The sequence below is a fragment of the Amblyomma americanum genome, chromosome 3 (assembly GCF_052857255.1).
Source record: "Amblyomma americanum isolate KBUSLIRL-KWMA chromosome 3, ASM5285725v1, whole genome shotgun sequence".
Lineage (NCBI taxonomy): Eukaryota > Metazoa > Arthropoda > Arachnida > Ixodida > Ixodidae > Amblyomma > Amblyomma americanum.
Window position 1 is genome coordinate 72,057,611 of NC_135499.1, and position 22,559 is coordinate 72,080,169.

The window sequence follows — 22,559 nt, forward strand, 5'->3', positions numbered from 1 at the left end:
GCCGTGAACTGCATAAGCGCACACCCCAAGGCAATGCCAAGGGCTGAAACTCCGCTGCAGCAAGGATGGGCACAAGACTTAGGCAAAGCAGTTGCCGGAAACGTTGAAAGCGGGTTTCTTCACAGGTACCTCTACACCTTTCATTTCTTTTGTACGAAGACAGCGTGGTGAAATAAACGTGACATGTTTGAAAAACCTGAAGGCTAAATTTTGAGTGTGTTGTCATCGTGAGAACTAGGGTTTTTCGACAGGTATCAGTGGCAAATTTTATCAACGTAATTTATCTTGTCGCTATAACGGCTCTTCTCTCAGCACCTGCCTATAGCGGTTCTTGACGGATAACCATTTCAATCCAACGGAAAAAATATTTAATCGGAAGCTAGGGCAAGTTACTGCATTTCATGACAGACATCATTAATAGGGTCTTGAAATATATCTTAAATATATCAGAATATATCGTGAATGAAAGAACTTTATTTCTAAATCCAGTCCGCGAAGCAACAATCTCCCCGTAGGAGCCAAAGCTTTGCGAGTACTAAGTTTCCTTTTAGTCCTCATAATGAGCCTGACATTGCAAGACTGCAAACATTGCAGAAATTTTCACTCCTGCATGTAAAGGCCACAGTATCAACTATTTCCAGAGCGTCCATGTTAAAGCGGCATGGGTGTTATTGTCCTTGCCGATACAGCTGCTTCATGCACACCTGTGAGTACACGGTGTCGCTTCATTTAATGCGAAACCATTGATAGGTCCGCTTTGTCAACCGTCTGCAGAATGCATTTTTGTTGACCGTTAATGCTTATCTTCCTTGCCTTACTGACGATGTGATGCTCAACAACTCTTACACTCAGCCTCGAACACATAAACTGCGGCTGAAGAAGCAGTTGCAGCACGAAATTTTGCGAAGTGGCGGCCCCTTACTGCTCACCTAAAGCAGAAAGGAGCCGTATTAATGATAGTTTTCCTTGGCTTCTTTAAACAGTTGCACAAAGGAATAAAAGACAGGCGGATTGACATGTCCACAACTAATTCTAACGCCTACTTAATTCGGCATGCTTGGCCTGAGCGCAAACTCCCATTTACTTCGTAAAATGGCCTCGTTCAATACAAAATCTGACACACAGAAGCCCTTTTGGCCGCTTCTAAGTGGCTAATGACACATACTTGCCCTGGCATGCATGCTGCTACGGTTAAAAAAGCCCGAACAACGACCTTTCAAGCTTTACTGACAGAGCACGATATTTCCTTACTTTATCGCATCCCTGAAACTGGCACAGCAAAGAAGTAAGGGCGAGCTTTCTTGCGGTGTTTAAAACTCAAAGGCCGCCTAGAAATCCGTTTCCTCAGTATTCCCATCTTGCAAAAAAGAAAACCGTGATTTTTAAGAGCCTGATAATAAAAGGGCGTAAGGGAAAAGTTCCTCTCAAAAATGATAAAAAAGAGACCTTCAGACATAAGGCGCTAGTTTTCGCACATGCTTCTTAATCTTTTGTGCTTCCTTCGCCCATGCTCTCGCGTGTGCATTTCTTGAATCAAGCCAAGCAGCCCTAAAAGCGTTTAAGGAAATAATAACCGTATCGGAATACGTTATATGAGTTAGAATCGCTCATAGATGTGTATTCTTAAATACTTGGAGTCAGCTGATTTCGACCAGTTCGCCGAGAATCGATTCCCTGCAACTAATTTACAGAAAAGGTATTTTTTTTAGTGGAGGCCCATTTCTGTTGTCCTTTTTAATTTCGCGGCCATTGCTGAATTTGGTTCAGTAACCCTCAAAGCTTTGATATGTAAAGATTGAAACATATTAAAAATGTCAGTTTTAATAGCTTGTTCAAGTAAATATTTGGCGTTTTAAAGCAGTGTATTCTACTGAATGCGCATTTAATGTGCGTATCAGCCGCTGTTTTCCAAAGCGTCTTTATTGTGCGCGGGTGATATTGTAGTTATAAATGCTACTAAACCTTCCTGTTTCGGTAATCCAAAAGCGATCAGTACAAAAACTGCGTCAGCATTCCTGAAATACTTTCCACGCACGCGAGCCACCGTCTGCGGACGCTCATCCTGCAGGGAGTACCAAGGCAGCGCGCGCGACACCGCAAAGCCACCGCAAAGCCACCGCAGCGCCACCGCTTAGTCGGCGATCGCGTGAGCCCGCTTCGCTCCCTGGCGCGGCGTCGCCCTTTTCTAACTGACCCTACCTAAAAACGTTGGCTGAATGGACGTGACATGACTAGAGCCCACAATTGGAAGTTACGTCTGGTTTTGTCCACCGCCAGTGTTCGCTGGTCGCACGTTGTACGCTTTCACAAATACGCTTAAATTTCTTAACACAACTACACACACCTTTTGACGTTTGCGTCTTAGCAGTTTTTTTATTCTTTCTGCCCCACAGGGGCCGTTAACATTAGAGCTGATTACTGGGTGAACCGACGGTGCCGCGAGAGGAAGCTCGTGAAACTTTTGGTACTCATGAACAGTGAACGACAAGGCCTTGGTACTGCTGCAAAAGCCAGCAGGCAATAGACGTTCATGGGCGAGGAGCTTGAAGACCCTGGCGCTACAACCGTTCAGACAGGGAGACAGACTGCGTCGGCGCCTGGAATAGCGCCTCTATACTCCTTGAGCGCTGCCTGTAGGGGCGCCACTGAAGTCCCTCTTGCGGCTGGTCCCCCGCGTTGGCAAGCGGTTTGCCGGCCACATTGCCGGCTTGTCGCCTACACAGTGGCTGAAGTTAGTGGCTGAGATTTCCTCTTCGTATTTTCCAGTGAAGAATATTTCATAGCTGCAGATATAAGAGGTTGAGATGAATCGCCGCTCAAAGAGAGTTGTCGCTTCTTCGACGCCGCTGCAGTATCGCGAGCCCTTTGCGCATGTGCGCTAAGTTCTTGTGGCAAGAGCAACGACGCGCGACTACGAAATACATCCGATACAGTTGACTGCGGTTGCTTGTTTCTCAAACTTCCCAACAGCGCATATATTCAGCATGTGCTCTAAAGCCTAGACACGTCAATCCATGGTATAATACTTGTCGTTCGTATAGCCAGCAACCGTGCTCCACAGAGCGCCGGCTATGCATATCCGCCGCATATTGCCCTGCTGATAGCAACTGAATGTCTCACCAGTAAATTATATTGGCAATGCAGAAACGAAACCTCTTTTGCGGAGTTCCTCAAGAGTTCTGAGAAAACGGTCTAACTATTGGTGAAATTATTTTCTGTGGCGCCACTGTAACCCTCTCAGTTACTGACGCCTCATCAGACTGAGCAGAAGGGGGTGAGGGGAAAAGATTCCCTTCTACGCTGCATTCAGAGATCGAGCACTGAAGTGATTGTTTTAAAAGCACTGCGATATGGCACCGGAGGAGCTAAACATAATATGTGAGCGCATCACTGTCCAACACTTTGCGAAGCAGCTGTAGCGTTTGTTTTCATCTGACTGCCACTCCACCCATAAGACATATCGGGAAAAATCTCATGATACGGCATACCTTTTAAAATATACAGTTTTAGATGGCAACTATTAGTATTCCTTGCCGCACTGCATGTAATATAGTGGACGTAATATATGCTGTAGCTTCTGTCACTGGGTGCTTCTTGGTTCTGAGTGGCTTATTTTCGCCTGACACCTGTTACCGTTTGCGATTTTGGAGCACTGGTCTGTGTGGTCCGAAATTTGATCAGTGTGTGCGCTGGGCTCTTGAAGTTCGATGTGTTCCGATTAACAATATCTGAACAGCAGATTTCGCTCTTCTTAATTTTGCGCTTAGGCAGTAACCTTGTTTCTGAGGGGGATAACGAACTGAAAAATTACCCGCCTTGGTGGCTTGGTAGCTTTGGCGTTTCACCGCAGATATTTCCAGAATATGAATCTGCTACTGGGTTTTGCAGACGTCTGGGTACGGGTTCCCATAGTGTGCGTGATTCCTATGCCCGTCGCTCAGAAAAGGAAGAGCCACTCACTACGCCGGCTCCTACGTGGCCGACGTCCGTTCAACGATTATTGGTGCGACTTCCTCAATAAAAATGGTCTTCTCGCCGACGTCAAGCCCACCGCCTTCTTGGTTTGACCATGCATGTCTCTATCCAAGGTCTTGAGCCGCAGGTAACTAGTGGTGTGGCGCCTTCTTGTGGCACAGTTGCCAGACAGCCATTAGGCCTTTAGAAGTAGGGTATCCCACCCCCACGGCCCCATCTGAATCGAGTCTACCTTTACAGCCTGACATGCGCCATCTCGTCAGACCGCCCCGCCTGTCTATTTCCGACCACGTCGTCTTGCCGCAGACAAGCTCACGGTCGCTCATGCTGAATTTCAGCAGATGCTCGAGCTTGGCATGTTCGGAAACTTCGGCCGAATATGCCAAGCTCTCCTCTTCGCATGGTCCCCAAAAACATCGCTGATTTACGGCCATATGGCGACTACCGACATCTCAAAGCCCGCATCACCCTTTACTGCTACACACTGCTCAGAACTGTTAGGCACAACCATCTTTTCAAGGACCGAACTCATCCTTGCATATTCCAAAAATAGCTATCACAACACCTGCACCCTACGCTATCAAGCTTCAAGGCGAGCACGGAACATTTAGTGCATTCCCGTTTGAAAACCAGAACAAACTGCAGAACAATTTAGGTGAAACATCCGGTATGATGGGTGGTCACATCTTCTGAAGTGTGATGTATACTGCTGCTTCACGAGCAATAATACAAATATTTATTGCATCATAAAGAAGAGGAGGGGGCGGCACTGCGCTGTTATGAGGAACATGCCATTGTCCTGGCGCACACTTGATGAAGACGGTCGCATGCAGAAAAGGGCAGCCTAGGTCGGAGCAGTGGCTCGGAATAAGTAACATGCGGTAAGCTGCCAGCTGCCCGCATAAAGCGGTTGACACACACCACCTTTTGACAAACGTGCGCGGCGCTCAAGGTTGTCGCGATTAAGAAATATATCACGGCAGGGAGGCCACGGCACACGTATTGAAACCAAGCACACTTCAGAAAAATGGGATTCCATTAAGGCAGCCAAGCCAGAGGGCATAACGCTGCTTTTATAAGAACGAAGAGCGCAAAAAAAGTATTACCAAATAGCGTAACAAAAAGCGAGCTTTGAACAGCGGAACAGAGCACATCTCATTGATAACATTTGCGGTGCACGCTGCAACATTATACTAATTAATTTCTTACCGGAATCTATAGCCAAATACAGGCGAAGGTACAAAAGTTAGTGCACATGAACACATTGGCAAATACAGAAATTATATGCCAAGTCACTGAAAATCAAAAAATCTCGTGCACCTCATTGGGAAGAAACGAGGCTTGCACGCACTAAATCACATTGACAAAAACAAATCCTCTCTGTACATACAGTCCGCTTCATTGTAGCGTAAAAAAATCTAAAAGACCTACATAGCCTTGTGGTTCGAATGGCACACCGGTAGGGATCCTTGCGCATAAATATTGCTCGGGATAAGCCGGTCACCCTAGAAGTACCGGTCAATCTTCACCGGCCTAACTCTGTCCGGTAAATTAGGGAAGCCGGGAGGAAGGATTGCACTGCGCAGTCTTTCGCACACTAGCTTCCTGGTGTCGCTGATGAGCTCGGCTCCTTTGTGGTCGATCCAGACATGGTAGTTGTGACTGCGCGAGAACCTGGGCCACTCTGCGCTGCTCGCGTGGGGAAGGTTTCTGCAGGCAAAGGAGACAGCGGGTGGTTAGGGGAAAGAGTGAAAATGGAGCGGTTATTTAAATTATTTTATCAAGGTATATATGCTTGTACGCCGTGAAGGCTGAACAGGACAATATAAAAGAATGACAAGACAGTTGTTTCAATCTGTCTGCCGAAGTGATTGGAGAGTTTTGAAGCATTAAGGATATCGTGTCACAGAAATGCGTGCATCGTCGTCGGAATCGGTGACCATGAGCGGAAAATCCACAAAAAATCCTTATAGAAGCAACCCACCGAGGCAGATAGCAGCTGAAAGAGTTAAGGATCTATAAATTATAGTTAAGGATCTATAAATGTAAAATCGGAAATGATCAATTCCGCATCTATGGGCATAAGTACATTATCACTATCGCGTTATACCCTCAACGAGGAGATTAAGTGTCCCCTCTAATTTTTTTTCTCCGACCTGGTCTCTCAATGCCGGCTGTAGCCAATGTGAGAAAAGGATTTATCACATCACAAATCATAAAAAAGGTAACTTTTGATACTTTTCAACTATTTTCGTTCTGCTAAATTATGCACATGTGTCAATGGCTTCAAAAATCATTCATACATAGGCTGATTCCTTCTATTATTCATTGGTTTGTAGTTTGTTGTATTAAGAAACCGCTCTCGGGCAATGCATATAAGTTCACAAGAAAAACAAGTGCGATTGCAACATGACCGATATATGTGGATTCCTGAAGTCTAAAGTTGTACGGAAACCCGTTTCGTCGGTGGTGTACATGAAGAAGGCAGGATCGGAATTGTGGCGTAGCGGACACTGCTCCGAACGGCGATCCGAGCTCTGTAGGGTGGCCGTAATTTTTAAGCCCCAGATGGCTTTTCTCAAGGTTTGCCGACGAAGCAGGCATTGCAGAGAGCAACTGCCCCCGAGTCGAAAGCTTTGTACATAGGTAAAAAGATTGTTTATTGCAATTATCGCGGTCATTCATTCCTCACTCAGAAGAAGGCAGCACACCGACCAAAATAAAAATGAAATATTAAAGGACATTTCGGCTCCCACCCGGGACCCTTGTTCACAAAGAGGTACAGATGAGAAAGGCTGGCTATTTACGCTTGAAAACGTGCCCTATGCAGCGGGCGTATGCACTAGGAAGTGCCCCGTCAGTGCAAATAAGTGTCTGTTCGGTTGTCTGAATGAGTAGCCAAGTAACCTATTTTACTTCCGACACGCGTTTTACAAACAGGTTCACGGCGCTGCCATGGCTGCTTCAGTTTCTATTACTGCTGCAATCCTAACAATGGCATGGCTGTAATGCCACGCACTAGTTTCATAAAGCTCACAACCATTTTTGTGCGATACGTCGATGACTGCTTTTCTATTATCAAGAAGGATGCTTTACTTGATTTTACAGCGCATCTCTGCAGCATCGAAAGAGCGATCCAATCCACAGTGGAAAAAGAATAGAATGGACAGCTTTCATTTTTGATGTCTTAGTGGAACGAAGCCAATCCATGCTCTCATTCAAAGTGCACAGAAAGAACACTCATACTGGCTGCTATCTGACGGGCCACTTCCTAACACATGCGCCCGCTGCCTAGGGCACATTTTCAACCGCAAATAGCCAGCCTTTAACGTGTCTACCTCTTTGCGAACATGACTCCCGTGTGGGAGCCGAAACGTCATTTCAAGGTTCATTTTTATTTTGCCGGTGTTCTGCCTTCTCCATCTGGATTCTTACACGATAGTACGGACAGCGTAGGAAAGGGGCCTAGCCAGCTGTAAGGAACTGCTTAAGTACTGAAAAAGCGCACGAACTTAGTATCCCCAGCAATCCCTCCCTAAGCCAATATATGGTGTTAGTTGTCTCTACGCTTTCTATTTCGCTCCTTTACCTTTCTACATGGACCCTATGCATTCGTTACTATTATACTCCTGCCTGCAACCCGTGTCTACAGAAATGCTCTCTTGCTTGTTTTCCATGTGACATCTATTGTATTGAAAATAGAAGAACAATTACTCATTAGCGCCACCGAAGCTCAAGCGTTCGTCCTGAAATTGAAGCTATACAGCTTGTACACAACCTTCGTAGTTAAAAATGTGCACGTCATCAGCCCAAACCGAGTTAATTACTCCTTTATTTGCAATCTACACAACCGGGTTTTCTTCACCATATGACTCTCACGTAGTTCTCACCATAATTATTCATCACTTCTATCTTGCCGCACCATCCCCTAGCCGTACAGTGTGGCCTAGTGGGTACAGCGGCGGTTCCGGAGAGATCGCAGTCCCGGGTTGAACAGACAGAATAATACGAAAATTTCTTCGAATGCGAAGTTTTTGTGAAAACTCAGTAGCTTTCATTGCAGCCGTAGTGCTGCGCTCGAGTTGCTTCTGGCGAACTATTAGCCCCCTATTTTGACTGTTCTCCCCTTTGGAGGCGTCCTTAAAAAGACTGGAAGCTTGTGTTTGAAAGCTATTATAAGCTTCGGACATTTACTGCCTTCTAGGGATTCGAATATAACGCTGCTGGTTATGATTGAAAGCTATTGTGAAACCCCTAAGTATAAATTTCGGCGCCGCAGAGGCAGTCGCCCCTGACGTGGGTTCTTAGTGCCTGTTTTTACTGAAGAAGATGGTGCTAGAAATAGTTTCGCGGGTTTTGCTGCTCATCGAACATGCCTTGCCGCTTCTCTTTTGAGCATGAGTCGGAGTGCTTTCAACGTGGGAGCATCATGCATCGACTCACCCAGTTTTGGCGAAGCCGCTGAAGATGTGGATGAGCTTCCGACTTATGTCTTGCTCGTAGAATGGCGTACTGCTGATGTCGAGTAGCGGCTCTCCGAAAAGAAGGGCGAGGTCGTCCTTGAATATGACGGCATGGCCGGCCTCTTCAACAGGCAGCGGTATCGACTTGTAGTTTAGCAAGTACGAGTACACGCTGTGTCCCAGCGAACTCAAATACTCGGAGAAATACAGCACTGGGCACTTGGTCATCACGTCACCGTACATTTCCTGCAAATGGTTTGGCGCCAGAAGGGTTGGTGCGAGCGCATATCTTGGCCTTTGTGCATGCCTTTATCAGCAATAAAATGACTTCAGCTGAGAAGAAACTTTCCCTAATCGGTCCCGTGCCGCAGGGACACTTCGCTTCTACTCTGAACAAGACCTAACGATATAGAGCGACCGGGCAAGCTTTTATGGTATTGCGTTTAACACAAGTCAAAAAAGAATTGTTAGCCTTACCCGGCAACAAAGAGCTGCAAAAGTTTTGGTATCTGTAAGGGCGAACACGGAATAACGGTAAACGCATTACACCCCAACTTCCCCGAGTTCGTGATCACCCGAACAATAAAATCCAAACCAAAAATAAACTTTGAAGAAAGCCTGCATCAGAGAGTCGAAAAGGGCTCACGCTTGATTCGAATAAAAATGAATAGTAGTTATGAGCTGAAAAGCTGCAAATTTCTTATTGCTTGGTCTATGGGGCTTGACGACCCAAAGCGACTTGGGCTATGAGGGACGCCGTAGGTGGGGGCTAAGGATATTTTGGACGACCAGGGGTTCTTTAATCTGCAATGGCATCCCACAGTATGCCGGCCTTTAGCATGTCACCTCCATCGAAATGCGACCGTGACGGCACGAATCCAAGACGCATCTTCGGATCCAGTACCCGAGCACTATAACTACACAGCTACCGCTGTGGCCAAAACTCCAAATTAGGAAGTAAAACGCCAGTTAGAAAACTTGGTCATGGTAACGAAGGTTGGTGGTCCTATCGTTGATTAAACGAGGGCAGAAGAGCCTCACTCAGATAATTCTGGCTAAGCTGTGTGAGATGTTCCAGGTGAAGTGATGGCGCCGCGAGCATATTCTCGGCAATTTCGAATACAGCTCACGATAGGTTTCATGACCCCATTAAAATAGTATTCAGGCACAGAACGTCCACTTTGCAACTGTCCAACTAGCATAAATGACTGTCTCCGACCGCAGTGCTGTCGACGAATAATCACTTCCTTTTAAAGGTTGCAAGTGCTTGGAGGAAGTGAACGGCCTTCCGTAGCCGCACCACTCCTGTCTGCTGAGTGCTGAACAAAGAGCGGGGAGTGCAGACGCAGAAAATTTAATGCCTAAACACAAAAACAGGTAAACGAGTCATGCAACTCTGATGCATTTGATTCGCATTAGTTAATCTGCTTTACACCACTGATTTCACACGCGGCGAGGGCTCGAACATAGAACGTTCCCTGACTGTGCCTGTGTATGACAGGCCAGCTATTAAGAATGTAGCGTTTGCAACATGCGCTTCTATCATTCGAAAAATGTGGCACAGTCGTTCCCAAAGCACAATATTTTCTGTCATAAGCCACTGCTGGCCTGGAAAAAGAAAACATGCGTCCGCTGTGAATCGAACTCGGACCGCGTACGTGGCTCGCGAGTATTCTGCCACTGCACAACCGACTCCAACAGTTTAGTGCTGCGCTGACCTTTTTATTAATGCGAAAGCATCATATTCCTCATAAACTCAGTATGTAGTACATTGTAAATCTGTAATGAAACTGCGCGTTACTAAATAATGAAGAAGGTCCTTGATGACAGTGCTAAAGGCTTTCATGGTAAAGGTATATCGGTTTAAGGCATTAAGTTGAAACGCTTTTACGGTGATTTCGCATTCAAAGCGCGTATGAAGTCTTAAGTTCTCTCGGAAGGTCGTCTGTTGCGGTTACAGAAGTCGCTCTGCCACTACAACAAAAGGCTGCTCAATGCTACAGAAACTTTTACTGGCCGGTGCTCAGGGGCACCCCTAAGGTAGAGCAGATTTCTAACGATACAGTAAACAACTGGTTATTACCATCCACGAAAGCGCACTCCTGCGGCTACAGCCAAAGCTATACAGCTTTCACAGAAACTTTATAACTGAAGGAGAAAATTCGAAGTACGACTACGATTCTCCCTGATGCGAAACTTGAGCGCATCTCTGTCTTTGTCTCAGGCTCTGTAGACTCATTCTTTTGTTGTTGTTTTTTCAGTCGTCCGCACGTCTGGCTAAAATATTTTGATAGTAGTATTAGTTGACGAAGACAATGTGCAATGCACAGGGCAATAGTGTGTTGCAGTTTAGCACAAGGCGTGGTCGGCTGCGGCGTTAGCCTAGTTCTGTGAGTGTCTGTAGGCTCATTATTTTGCTTAGCTTGGTCGTCGGTATGTCTGGGGACGACATAGCTCAATAGATAATATTATTAATTGGTGAAGATAACGATCTGCAAACACAGCGCGCGAGAATTTTTTGGTTTCGGTTTATGGGGGTTTAACTTCCCAATGCGGCTCAGGCTATGAGGGACGCCGTAGTGAAGGGCTCCGGAAATTTCGACCACCTGGAGTTCTTTAACATGCAGTGATATCGCACAGTGCACAGGGATCTAGCATTTCACCTTCTTGGCAATGCGACCGTCGCCGGGATCACTCCCGCGTCTTTCGGGTCAGCAGCCGAGCGCAATAGCCACTGAGCCACTCAGCCAACCCACGAATAGGCGCTTCAGAGCTGCGCTCTAAACTTCATCCTGATCCGTGGAGCGTTTTCGAGGGAGCGGGGTCCGAGTAGGGCAGCATGAGGCACACCAGGCGGGCGTCTAGAGTACATGTCGGTTAGGACTTGATTTATGATGACTGGAGGTAGTGATTGCAAGAGGAGGTTCACCATGACACTACACAACAACGCACAATAGGAACAATGCACTGTCGTGGAGGGACATGAATGGTAGGGCTGCCCTTACAGCGACTGTCCAGTTATGAAATCAGAGAATCAGAGTGGCCTGTTGATAGTGCTTGGAGCACTGAGAGGTCACTCTTAGGAATACGACACAGCACTGTGGGAAGTGAGTGTAGGGAACACTGCAGAGATGAGGGATACTCATGCACGGCCCGATTTTTCATTTGAGGCTGACATGGGTTCTCAGAATGTAGGTCACGTAACAACAGTAATGAATCGGTGTGCTCTGACAGGAGGTCAGTGTGGATTAACGGGGAGAGGAACCCCCCTCACTTAGAATAATGGGCATTGTGTGGGGAGCAGGTTGATGAGGGGAAGATGGGGCATAATTAGGCACTGGAGGTAATATGCGAATACATAGATTAATGGTTCGCAGTTGTAACTCTGCCCTTGCAAGAGTAGAGGAAAAAGTGAATTGAGGGTGGAAGAGAGGAAAAGACGAAAAATAGTTTTAAAAAAGAAGACGGAAAAAGGGAGGATTTGAAGAGGGGAGGATATTATGCACTGGAAGGGGGGGAGTAACGATGCACTCGCGGTAAAAGGGGCACAAAGTGTTCACTTGGAATGCCGAGGTAGAGATTGCCGTGTATTCAAAGCAAAATGTATCTGTGCACTCTCACTAATACAAGTCAGTATACACTGTAGCTTGTAGGCACACAAACAATTGGGTAATGCACTGTCACGAAAAGAGGTCAATTTGCCCTGGAAGCAAACACAGAAAGATGCGTTGTTCACTGGCTTGGGAGGAAGTCCATTTGCACAGTAAGTTAACAAAAAATGGATTGTGCACGGCTTGGGAGAAAGTCCATTTGCACTTTAAGGTAACGCAGAAATGTCACTGTGCATTGTAGAAGTAGAGTTAACAGTGGTAGGTGTAAGACCCACTAAGAAAGGCATTGCATGACAGCATGAAAGAAACAAACCGTATGCAATATGAGGTAGCAATAGTAACTGCAGACTGAAATTATAGTTACGGACAAGTATATATGACGATATGTATTGTTGAGGTCATAGGACCGAGGAGAGGGTTGTGTGGTAGAGGAAAGCGAGGAGACGTTGACAGGCTCGCAGGATGTGCCGTTGGGGGGGAGGAGATGGTTTTCAGTTTCCGCATGTTATCCGAGCTTTCTGTAAATGTGAATTAGTGTGTTTCTATGCCCATCAAATGAAGGCCAGACGAGAAGATGACCAATGGTCTCAGCATCACCGCACTGTGGGCAGTTGGGGTCTGGGGCTGGACCATGACTGAACTTGCGAGACCTGGTGCAGGTGCAGCCAGTTCTCATACGAAGTAGAACGGATCGTTCTCTTCTTTGAAGGTTAGCTGCATAGCGATTGAAGGGGAGACTGAGGAGGCTTGTGTCAGGATGATAAGATAGTACGTTGTTATGGAGAAGTATTTTAGAGCAATCTAGGAGCCTGACTGCTGGTGATATGTACGTGGAAGTAGAGTGAGCCGATTTGGCTAAAGCGTCGACAGCTTCATTGTCTGGAATTCCGGAGTGGGAAGGAGTCCATCGGACAGAAACATCAATGCTCGCATTCTCGAGAGCCATAAGGCGAGCCTGAAGGAGAGCTGCAGCTGGAGAGGTATGTTTCGGCCATACTAGGCTCATGGGAGCATTCTTAGAGTGTCAGGATGGAAACGCTTCATTAAGGGCGAAGTTGTTCGATAAGGTCTACAGCCCGATGGCGAGCTGCTTTTCAGATGCATTGAAATGGCTGGAAAGCAAAGCCTACAGGTTTGGGATATTTTGAGAGAAGTAATGAAGCAGGCATCAGTGGCCTGGCCCGTTTGAGGAAAGGCAAACCCGTCTGTGAACATGAGGAGCCTGTTCTAAAGATATTCGTATAGCAGCGTGGCTGCAGCGTCTTGGAGATGAGCCGCACGGGTACGGTGTTTATGAGGGCTTTCTGAAGTGGTGCGCACATCAAGAGGATGGTGGGCGGGAGGAGGAGGGGGGACTGCGCTTGGTGGAGGGAGGCCCTCATCGAAAAGGTCTTCAAATGTCGCGTAGAGGAAGCCTGCCCTGGATGAGGTACGTGAAGAAAGTCTAGGGAGGAGCTGGAATCCTTCAAAAAGATTGTAAATGCGACTGATGTGGGTGAATCCCCTTTGAAAAAGGAAGAGAAAGAGGGGAGGACTCCAGCCTCGGTCATGGTAGGGGCTACATGGGAGCTGTTGGGTACACGCAAAAACTTTCTGGTGTAGTTGCGGCAAAGGACTTAGAGTTTACGAAGACGTGGTGGGCGGAAAGACACGAATGGAAGGGCATATAGGATACAGGAAGTCGCTGCGGCTTCGAAGAGAGTTATGCCCAATTTGGTGCTACAGCCAAGCCCACCGGCTAGTAGTCGGGTTATTGCCTTGCCAACTCTGTTAATATGAGACATGAGGGACTTCTCTGCAGGTATCCAGTAGAGCTTTTGTCTATTGTTAGGCCCACATAACGAGGGCCTTCTGAAAGCATTTTCGGGCACGTGCCAGATGTCTTCGGGGACATGCACCCAAAGTGCAATGCCGTCAACATATATTGATACATGTATTTGATATGGAGAGTATGGGGGGAAGACACTATGCAGCCCTGCAAGAGTTAGATTAAAAAGGAAGGGGCGAAATACAGACCCTTGAGGTACACCAGAAGAGATAGGGTGTGCAAAGCTCCTGGTGCTACCTAGACGGACTTTGATCAATCGTGTCCCTCAATTTCTAAGGCATCTGGCGCCATCAGGATGGCTGAGTAGAGAAGGAAGTCAAAGGCTAAAGTGCTGTTTGCAGGACAAGGATAGTGGCATCCCCCTGAGCTCGACCGTCTTCTAATCTAGAGACAACGTCGACGATTGAGGCGATAGTGCGACGGTGTAGTCGGAATCCAGTTTGCTAAGGAAGAAAGTTCCGTGCATGTGAGATCCATGTAAGTCTCTCGAGTACAATAGCTTCAACAGTCTGTAAGGCGAGAGAAGTCAAGGAGACAAGCCTGTATGAAGAAATGTTCGATAGGGGCTTACTATTCTTGCGTATAGGCACGACAATGGCTAATCGGCAAGAGTCAGCAAGATCCCCAGAGGTCCATATACGGTTGAGGGAGTCAAGTAGAATGGCTTTTTGAGGGCTGTCAAGGTACCTGAGCATTTGCTTTGCTACTCCGTCGGCGCCTGGAGCTCATTTACGCTTTGAGCGATTTAAGGCAGCAAGAAGCTCATAATATGGGATTTCTGGTGACATAGGCTATGTATATGTAATACAACTTCTGTGGAGAGAGGTGTAATAAATGTAAGAAAGTCTGCGGCAGAAGAGGAGTTATGATGAGAAACAGTGTGAGAAGGACAAGTGGATGCAGTGAAACGAGATGCAAGATGGTCAGCAAGCTGCATGTCTGTTATTCCCTAAGGAACCGCTACTCCAAGAATGGGGTTACGAGGGATATTTAGTGCCAGCATGGACTTGAGCCGCCAGGCAGTGCGAGTATCGCGAGCTCCCTGGAGCCTGTGAGAAATGGAGATCCAGCCTTCCCCCCTGCATCTGCTGGCCTGTCTTCGTCAAGCACCGTCGATGCTCCGCTATGTAATCCAATCGGATTGTTTTTGGGTAACGATAGTTTTACGTTCTGCTATGCGTCGTGCTGCCCTGAGTGAAAGAAGTCGGATATCAGGGGTAGGTGTATAGGTTGGGATGCTCCTCGTCACAGTTGCCAGAGAGGCGCAATTAGGGATGTGGGATAAGAAATCACCGTCAGCGAGAGGTTGTTTGCTTAGCTCCCTGCAGTTTTTCGAATTTATGAGTTTATTTTTTGTAGCGATAGCACATTGCGCTAGCACTTCCAGCCTTCAGCGTGGCCGCCGTCACGTGGTTGGTCACGTGGTGCGGAGGGGGAGGAGTGGAGAGGAGGGAGAGAGTGAATCCACGTCCAGGGACGAAGATGAAGAACTACCGCCCAGCGAATGGGAGCGGCGGGAGGCTGACTTCGCAATTCGACCGGACGAGTTCCACTCGGCCAGATGTAGCTATCGCGTCACTCCAGGTTGAACCAGAGTAAAACCACAGCCATTTTTGCTTTTATCTCCGCTTTGATGAAGGGAAGATGAAGATAGGAGTGTGATTGGATCCCCAGGTGTATGGGGCCTTGGTAGAGGTATATCCATATATGTTGCAAATGAAAGCCAGCTCTATTGCGGAGGACTGGCTGCCTCTTATGTAAGTAAGTGAATCAGGTGCTAGCAGGGAAAGTCCCGCACTGAGGAGAGCAGCCTGGCGGTGTCTCCCTCTGGTTTAAATGATGCACGTCCCCAACCTTGCTTATATGGCCGCCAGACAGGAAGAGTCCCAGGGGCAGTTTGGGATTACATAGATTGAAGCCACAGAGGTTTCGGTTGTTCCCAGTTCTTATTTTTACAGCGCAGCTTTCAAAAAAGTCTTTAGCAAGGCTGTAGAGGTCTATGACTGCATGTGGAAGGGAGGCTGGAACGTAGATTGCACTTCAGGGCCCTGCCTGAGGATGAGTGAAGTTACGACAGGGAGATTGTCACAGTACACTTATTACAGCCAGTCTTGATGCGGCTGCGACCCGCCGGTTAGTGGCGCTGGGATCTGTTGCTGTACCGGCTGGATTTGGGAACTTGAACGCAGGACCGCCGCCTATCTGGGTCAATAGCTCTACCGGCATAGCTAACGAGGATGGCGAGCAGATGATTGGCGAGATGAAATTGATCAACAACTTGAATTGAGAATGAAGTTAGCCGAATGTTCATGGAATCTTCTAAGCTGAATAGGACCACTCCTACTTGAAGTTCTTCATCAATTCGGTCTCGCCCTACCGTCTATTAGGCGAATTCATTACGCTAGTTTTAAAGTGATTGGCCGTATAGGCGGGGTCCCCGGTTCTATCCTCAGACCGGGGCGAACTTTATTCCACTAAATACTTTCTGCGGAAGCTCCGTCGTTTTCCTTTGTAGCCGCACAGCTGCATTCAAGTGGGTGCTAATGAGTATTTACTCGCGTTCTGTTAACGCTGCCTCAACCACAATATTTTTTCTCGTTACAAGCCTGCGTCCCAACATCGACTTGTGCACACCTCTGTTTTCATGGATTTACATGTGACCCCAACAAAAAGCCACTTATCTGAAAACGTGCCACAACAAATGCGTTAAGAAAGTCAACAAAAACAGAGAATAATCGACTGCGGGAAAAAGCGCTATGGCTAGACGCTAGGATTGAGACCCAGCTAGCCGACTCTAAGGATTAACATTAACGTGGCTACGAATGTTATCCTGTCGGGTTGCTAAGAAACAATGCTCGTTCCTATCGATCTTGTCAAAATGGCTAAATTCGTTCCCACCATCAGCTTTTCGCATGCATCATGATCTTTCGAGCTTACTGAAGGCTAGCATTCGTGCCAACTTTCTCTCCCTATTCACTCCTTCCTTCGCAAGGGGGCTAAATTATGTGCTAAATTTGAAGCAGTTTCCTGACCTCTCCTCATCCTTGAAGAATAATTCCAACTCCTCTGGATTCAGAACGCTAAATTCATGAACAGCAAAAAAATTTTAGCGCGAAGATCGCGCACGCACCTTGAAGTCAACAGTGCATCGGAGGTCAGTGCAGCTGGTGCCATTGGTGTAGACCCTGCCGGAAATATCGAAGGCGCTGCTCAGACCGACGGACTCCATCTCGTCCATGATGAGCGCAGTCAGGTTTCTTTCGTCGTTGCTCAGCAATTGCATTTTCAGAGCCAGCTGCGGGAGATACATGCATCATGGTCATTTTTTTCGGCCTCTAGTTTTGCGTTCGCTGGCAGGGCAGTCACTATGCGTAAAAATTACAAGGCACATGTAGTTAAAACAACTCAAGAGGACACGTCACAATAGTTTTACTGTTAATTCTCGCTGTGAAGTGAGCTGCGGCGGACCAGCGCGCGACGTGCCACTTCCCGGCTTGAAGAACAGGAAAGAAGAAAGAACTCAGGGGGGGGGACATTTAAGCTCCGCCTTCAGGGCATGACAAGACAGCGTTAATGGGCTAAGGTACATAGATCTTGAATTCGTCATTCTCAGCTTTACATTCATAGGTTGCTGGCAGTCCTCATAGATCGTTAGCGTCCCATCTCCCAGAACCTCCTACCGAGGCACTGTTAAAGTTATTTAACAGAGCTCTTATTATTATTATTATTATTATTATTATTATTATTATTATTATTATTATTATTATTATTATTATTATTATTATTATTATTATTATTATTATTAAAACGACCTTTAAACGGATGTTAAAATCAATGCTTAAAGGAAAAATGATGCATAGAGCACCTCATTGCAAAAGTGGTTTTTCTTCTATACTATATATTTTCTTTAGTGTTGTATTTCAGTGTGTGTACACTTATCGTAACATTTTATTGCTTTTACTTTAGCTCGCGGATGCTGCCGGGCCTAGTCCTGCAAGCCTCCTCTTGGCTTTGGCGGGTCCGAGCGCTTGTGTTGCGTTTTTCCAACAGTCCCCTTTTTCGCGCTATTACCAAAATGATACACCTGCATCCCTCGCCAGTTGCCTTGCCAAATCCTTTCAGTGTCCTGACCGTCAGATTAACTTTCTTTCTTGAATCCCGTGAGCTCCTGGATGCCCATCAATGTGGTTTCAAAAAAGCAGCCTCCACAGCTGACCATCTAGTTCATCCTGAAAGCACAGTCCGAGAGGCTTTCGTACACATCGAACACAATCTTGCTGTCTTTTTTTATTTATTTAAGGCATATGATACAACCTGGAGGTTCGGGATTCTTCAAGACTTTGAGGAGTTTGGCATCTGCCGCAGGATGTTAACCTGCCTGAAAGACTTCTTGCCTACCCCTTAGTTCCATATATGCTAGGCACAAGCCTTGCGAGGAACCCTTTCGTGGGCACCATGTAAGACATCATGTAAGAGGCATCATGCGTGGAAGATGAAGACAAAAGAGGCACACAAAACGAGAGGACCGGCGCCACACAGACAATGGCAGGTGCAGTGTCGAAGCTTCGAAAAAGTATAGGGTCCATTGTAGAAGACAAGTTTTGAAGTAGAACTCTTGTATGGGCTGATTGGTACATCAGGTTTCCAAAAGAAGACGGCGCGAGAAACGAAGGCAAGAGAGGCTCCCAAAACGACAGGACCGGCGCCACCCAGACAAAGGCCGGTGCAGTGTGGAGGCTTCAAAAAAGTAAAGGCCGCATTTTAGAAGACGTTTTCGAGTAGAACTCTTGTAAGGGCTTGTTGCTGCTTCAGGTTTACAAAAGACAGCGCGAGAAACGAAGACAAGGTAGGCACCTAAAACGACAGGACTGGCGCCACCCAGACAATGGCAGCTGCAGTGTGGAAGCTTCGAAAATAAAAAGGGCGCATTGTAGAAAACATTTTTTCAAGCAGAACGCTTGTATGGGATGGTTTGTACATCAGGTTTACAAAAGAAGACGCGCGAGAAACGATGACAAGAGAGGCACCCAAAACGACAGGACCGGCGCCACCCAGACAATGGCAGGTGCAGTGTGGAAGCTTCGAAAAAGTAAAGGGCGCATTGCAGAAAACATTTTTTGAGTAGAACTCTTGTACGGCCTAGTTGGTACATCAGGTTTACATAAGCCGGCGCGAGGAAAGAAGACAAGGAAGGCACCCACGACAGGAGCGGCGCCACCCAGACAAAGGCATCTGCAGTGTGGAAGCTTCGAAAAGTAAAGGGCGCATTGTAGAAAACATGTTTTCGAGTATCATTCTTGTATGGGCTAGTTGGTACATTACGTTTACAAAAGAAGCCGGCGCGAGAAACGAAGACAAGGGAGGCACCCAAAACGACAGGACCGGCGCCACCCAGACAATGGCAGGTGCAGTGTGGAAGCTTCGAAAAAGTAAAGGGCGCATTTTAGGAATTTTTTTTCATGTAGAACTCTTGTATGGGCTGGTTGGTACATCAGGTCTGCAAAAGAAGACGGCGCGAGAAACGAAGACAAGGGAGGCACCCAAAGAGACAGGACCAGCGCCACCCAGACAAAGGCAGGTTCAGTGTGGAAGCTTCGAAAAAGTAAAGGGCGCATTGTTGACAACATTTTTTCAAGCAGAACTCTTGTACCGGCTGGTAGGCACATCAGGTTTGCAAAAGAAGACGGCGCGAGAAACGAAGACAAGGGAGGCACCCAAAACGACAGGACCGGCGCCACCCAGACTATGGCATGCGCAGTGTGGAAGCTTCGAAAGAGTAAAGGGCGCATTGGAGAAGGCATGTTTTCAGTAGAACTCTTGTATGAGCTGGTTGGTACATCAGGTTTACAAAAGAAGACGGCGCGAGAAACGAAAACAAAGGAGGCACAGAAAACAGAACCGGCGCCACACAGACAGTCACGGTTTCAGTGTGGAAGCTTCGAAAAAGCAAATGGCCCATTGCAGAACACATGTTTTCAAGTAGAACTCTTCGGTAAATCAGGTTTACAAAAGAAGACGGCGCAAGAAATGAATGCAAAGGAGGCACACAAAACAACAGGACCGGAGCCACACAGACAGTGGCGGGTTCAGTGAGGAGGCTTCGAAAAAATAAACGGCTCATGTAGAACTCTTTTTTAGTAGTACTCTTGCAGCTGTTAAACGTCGTGCCACTGCCCTGCGATGGCAGGTGCTCCAAGCGGTGACCCTTCTGCGGCCTGGGTTTGTTCTTCCCAAGCGACGAACAATTAATTTAAGTGCCTCCTGCCATGCTGGGACGTTTGCTCGCTATCCGGTGGGCAAGTTGTGATGACTCTGCAAGCTTACGGCTTCTGGCCGACTCTACTAAAGACCTCCGGCCTATTCCGCCTCGCCCTCACCGCCGCAACACCATCTGTGTTCACCCGGACCTCGCCACCTCCACCCATGATTTCGTTCGCTGCGACGCTGTGCGAGCACCGCTCACCACGGCGTACGACGGACCATTCCAGTATGGACCGCCTCAAGCCGGCCTACGTGGAGACCTCTATTGAGTGTCTCGCAGTGCCGCCTTACATTGGCTACCCCCGTCGGCGGTCTCCGACTCTCCTCTTCCCCACCTCCGCCTACGGCCCTCAATGCTGTTTCGACTTGAACTCTAGGCACGGGGTGGGGGGCATTGTAACGCCTTCCTTTGGCTGCACCTAGAGCAACGCCAAGGCGTGCCCCCGCGAGAAAGAAAATCAAGACGGCGCGGCGTGGTGACACGTGAGGCCACGGCAGGTTGTGCTATTCTTGCCTAGATCCGAGTCAGCTGCTCGTTCCTTCGCTCCTAAGGCATAGGCTTACAAGGTGTTTGTGGGAATGGTTGCGGTTCAGGTTACGTTCCAAGATGGCGAAATATTCGTGGGTTTGGTTCTTATCCGGTTCTGGTCATAAATACGTGTTCAGTTGCGGTTTTGATTTGACAGCCTTGTAGCATTATGTCAATAGTCAGCTACAGCAGGATAGGTCCTTTTGGTACGTCGTAATAGCATACTTGGCAAGGAATTATACCCTTCTGGTGTCTAAAAGCTGCGAGATCAGTTTCCATCTTGCCTCGATGGTTCCTTCGCTGACAGTGTTTCCCATCAGGACTTGCTTGCGGAGCACCCGTTCGCTAATCTGTGGCCACCGTTGCGGCAGATAGTCGGAGTCGAAGGACGGTCCTGTAGCTAGGCTGGCGTAGACGCGCGCCCTCACGAACTCGCTGGCCGGCTGCTTCAACAGGCACGCCCACTGCCACTCCGCATCGCCCTCCAGCCGGGACTGCGTAGTGCGCGCAAATAGCATCAGAGGCGCTCCAGACAGCACCGCAGCATCAGCGATAGACTGGAAAGCGCCCCAGTCTCGACAGCGCACCCTGTTGCAGCCGAATGAGGCGGCGACCACAGCGACCTCGCTATTGGGGGCCAAAGGCTGCAGGGGCGATCCGCTCATGAAAGCCAGTCGGTTGACGGGCCGCAGATCTTGCTCCCCAATGGGCGAGAGGAGGTGCAGGCCAAGCGACACCGCACCGGAACCGTGGCCTAAGATGACGATGGACGACCGGTTCCCACCGAACTGCTCCGCGTTATCCACCGTCCACCTCAGTGCCTGCAGTTTAAGAGAGGTGTACGTGACCGTGGGGCACTGATGTGTTGAGAGCTGAGTACTATGGGGTCTGTTCGGTGTTCTGAGCTGAGACAAACGACTTGAAAGAAGTACAAGCGTTCACACATCTTAATCAGTATCAAAGCCCCTCAGAGTCGTCGACGCCCGGAAATGCATTCGTAAGCTCATGCACAGCGATTCTTACCTGTATCTGGTCGTGGAGCGCCAGGTTCCCGGGAGCGAGGTCGGTGCCGTTGCTCAGAAACCCAAGTAAATGGAGCCTGTAGTTGGGCACGACCACCAGCAGGTCTCCGAGCGCAGACAGCGCCACTGCATCGTACTCGCGGGACCACTTGAAATCCCGGCCGTGGAGAACAAAGAGCACTGTGCGAGAGTTGACCTGCGTGCGCCATGGCGCCGTTTCACCGCTGACCGCTTTTAATCAGTTTCGTTTTCAGATTTTTTACTACTTAGCACCCTCTATTGTAAAGCCTGAGAGTACAGCGCAAGTGTCTTAGTTTCTCGTTAATACACTCGACACACGACCACAACTCGATATCTCTGCGCACTATTCGGATTTTGCCTTTGTGTTCGCAGTGGCGGAGAATGTTTACGCCGTGTTCTCAATTAGCCTGGTTACGTTGACTCTCACTCAAATTCTGCTGCAGTATGTGTATGTTCGTAGAAACAAGCCAGCAGCAGAGAGAAAAATCTGTTTTTGTGGCGATCATTCAGAGTCGAGCACTTCCAAACTTCTAATCTTGACAGTTATATAATGTAATGCAGAGAAGAAGCCACGGTGGTGGTCGTGGAGGGGCAGGGAAGTATCTTCAAGAATTTTCGTCCTCCAAAATTAAGCCCAAACTAGCGAAAAGAGCCAGACATCTACCTACTCCTTATGGTAATTCTCGCTCCGAGGCAGGCCAGCTTCACGTTCCCTATTGTGATCATATCTACACACAGAGCAAATTTTTCATATCACAGACCTCGGAAGGAGTAGATAACATTCTATTCGGCGCTGGTGTGAGGACGGCTGTTCTCGGCTACAGCATTCCTGAACGGCGACGAGCGTGT

General features: G+C 47.8%; 1 protein-coding gene across 1 annotated transcript; it reads right to left on the minus strand.

Annotated features, from left to right (window-relative positions):
• Nucleotides 1–5,360: 5,360 nt before the first annotated feature.
• On the minus strand, nt 5,361–21,613 carry LOC144123823 (acetylcholinesterase-like). Its single transcript, XM_077656562.1, has 6 exons — nt 21,584–21,613; nt 21,255–21,488; nt 20,952–21,161; nt 17,008–17,172; nt 8,419–8,684; nt 5,361–5,685 (listed from the first exon to the last, which is right to left on the minus strand). Exons 1-6 carry the CDS (start codon nt 21,611–21,613, stop codon nt 5,481–5,483), a joined length of 1,110 nt encoding a protein of 369 aa, XP_077512688.1. The 3' UTR covers nt 5,361–5,480.
• Nucleotides 21,614–22,559: the final 946 nt, after the last annotated feature.

Coding starts and splice junctions, on each gene's coding strand:
- LOC144123823 (XM_077656562.1), bottom strand. CDS start 21,613: ATGTGTGAACGCTTGTACTTCTTTCAAGTC. Junction 21,489..21,583: donor GCTTGTACTTCTTTCAAGTC/GTTTGTCTCAGC, acceptor CTTAAACTGCAG/GCACTGAGGTGGACGGTGGA. Junction 21,162..21,254: donor CCTCATTCGGCTGCAACAGG/GTGCGCTGTCGA, acceptor CGCACTACGCAG/TCCCGGCTGGAGGGCGATGC.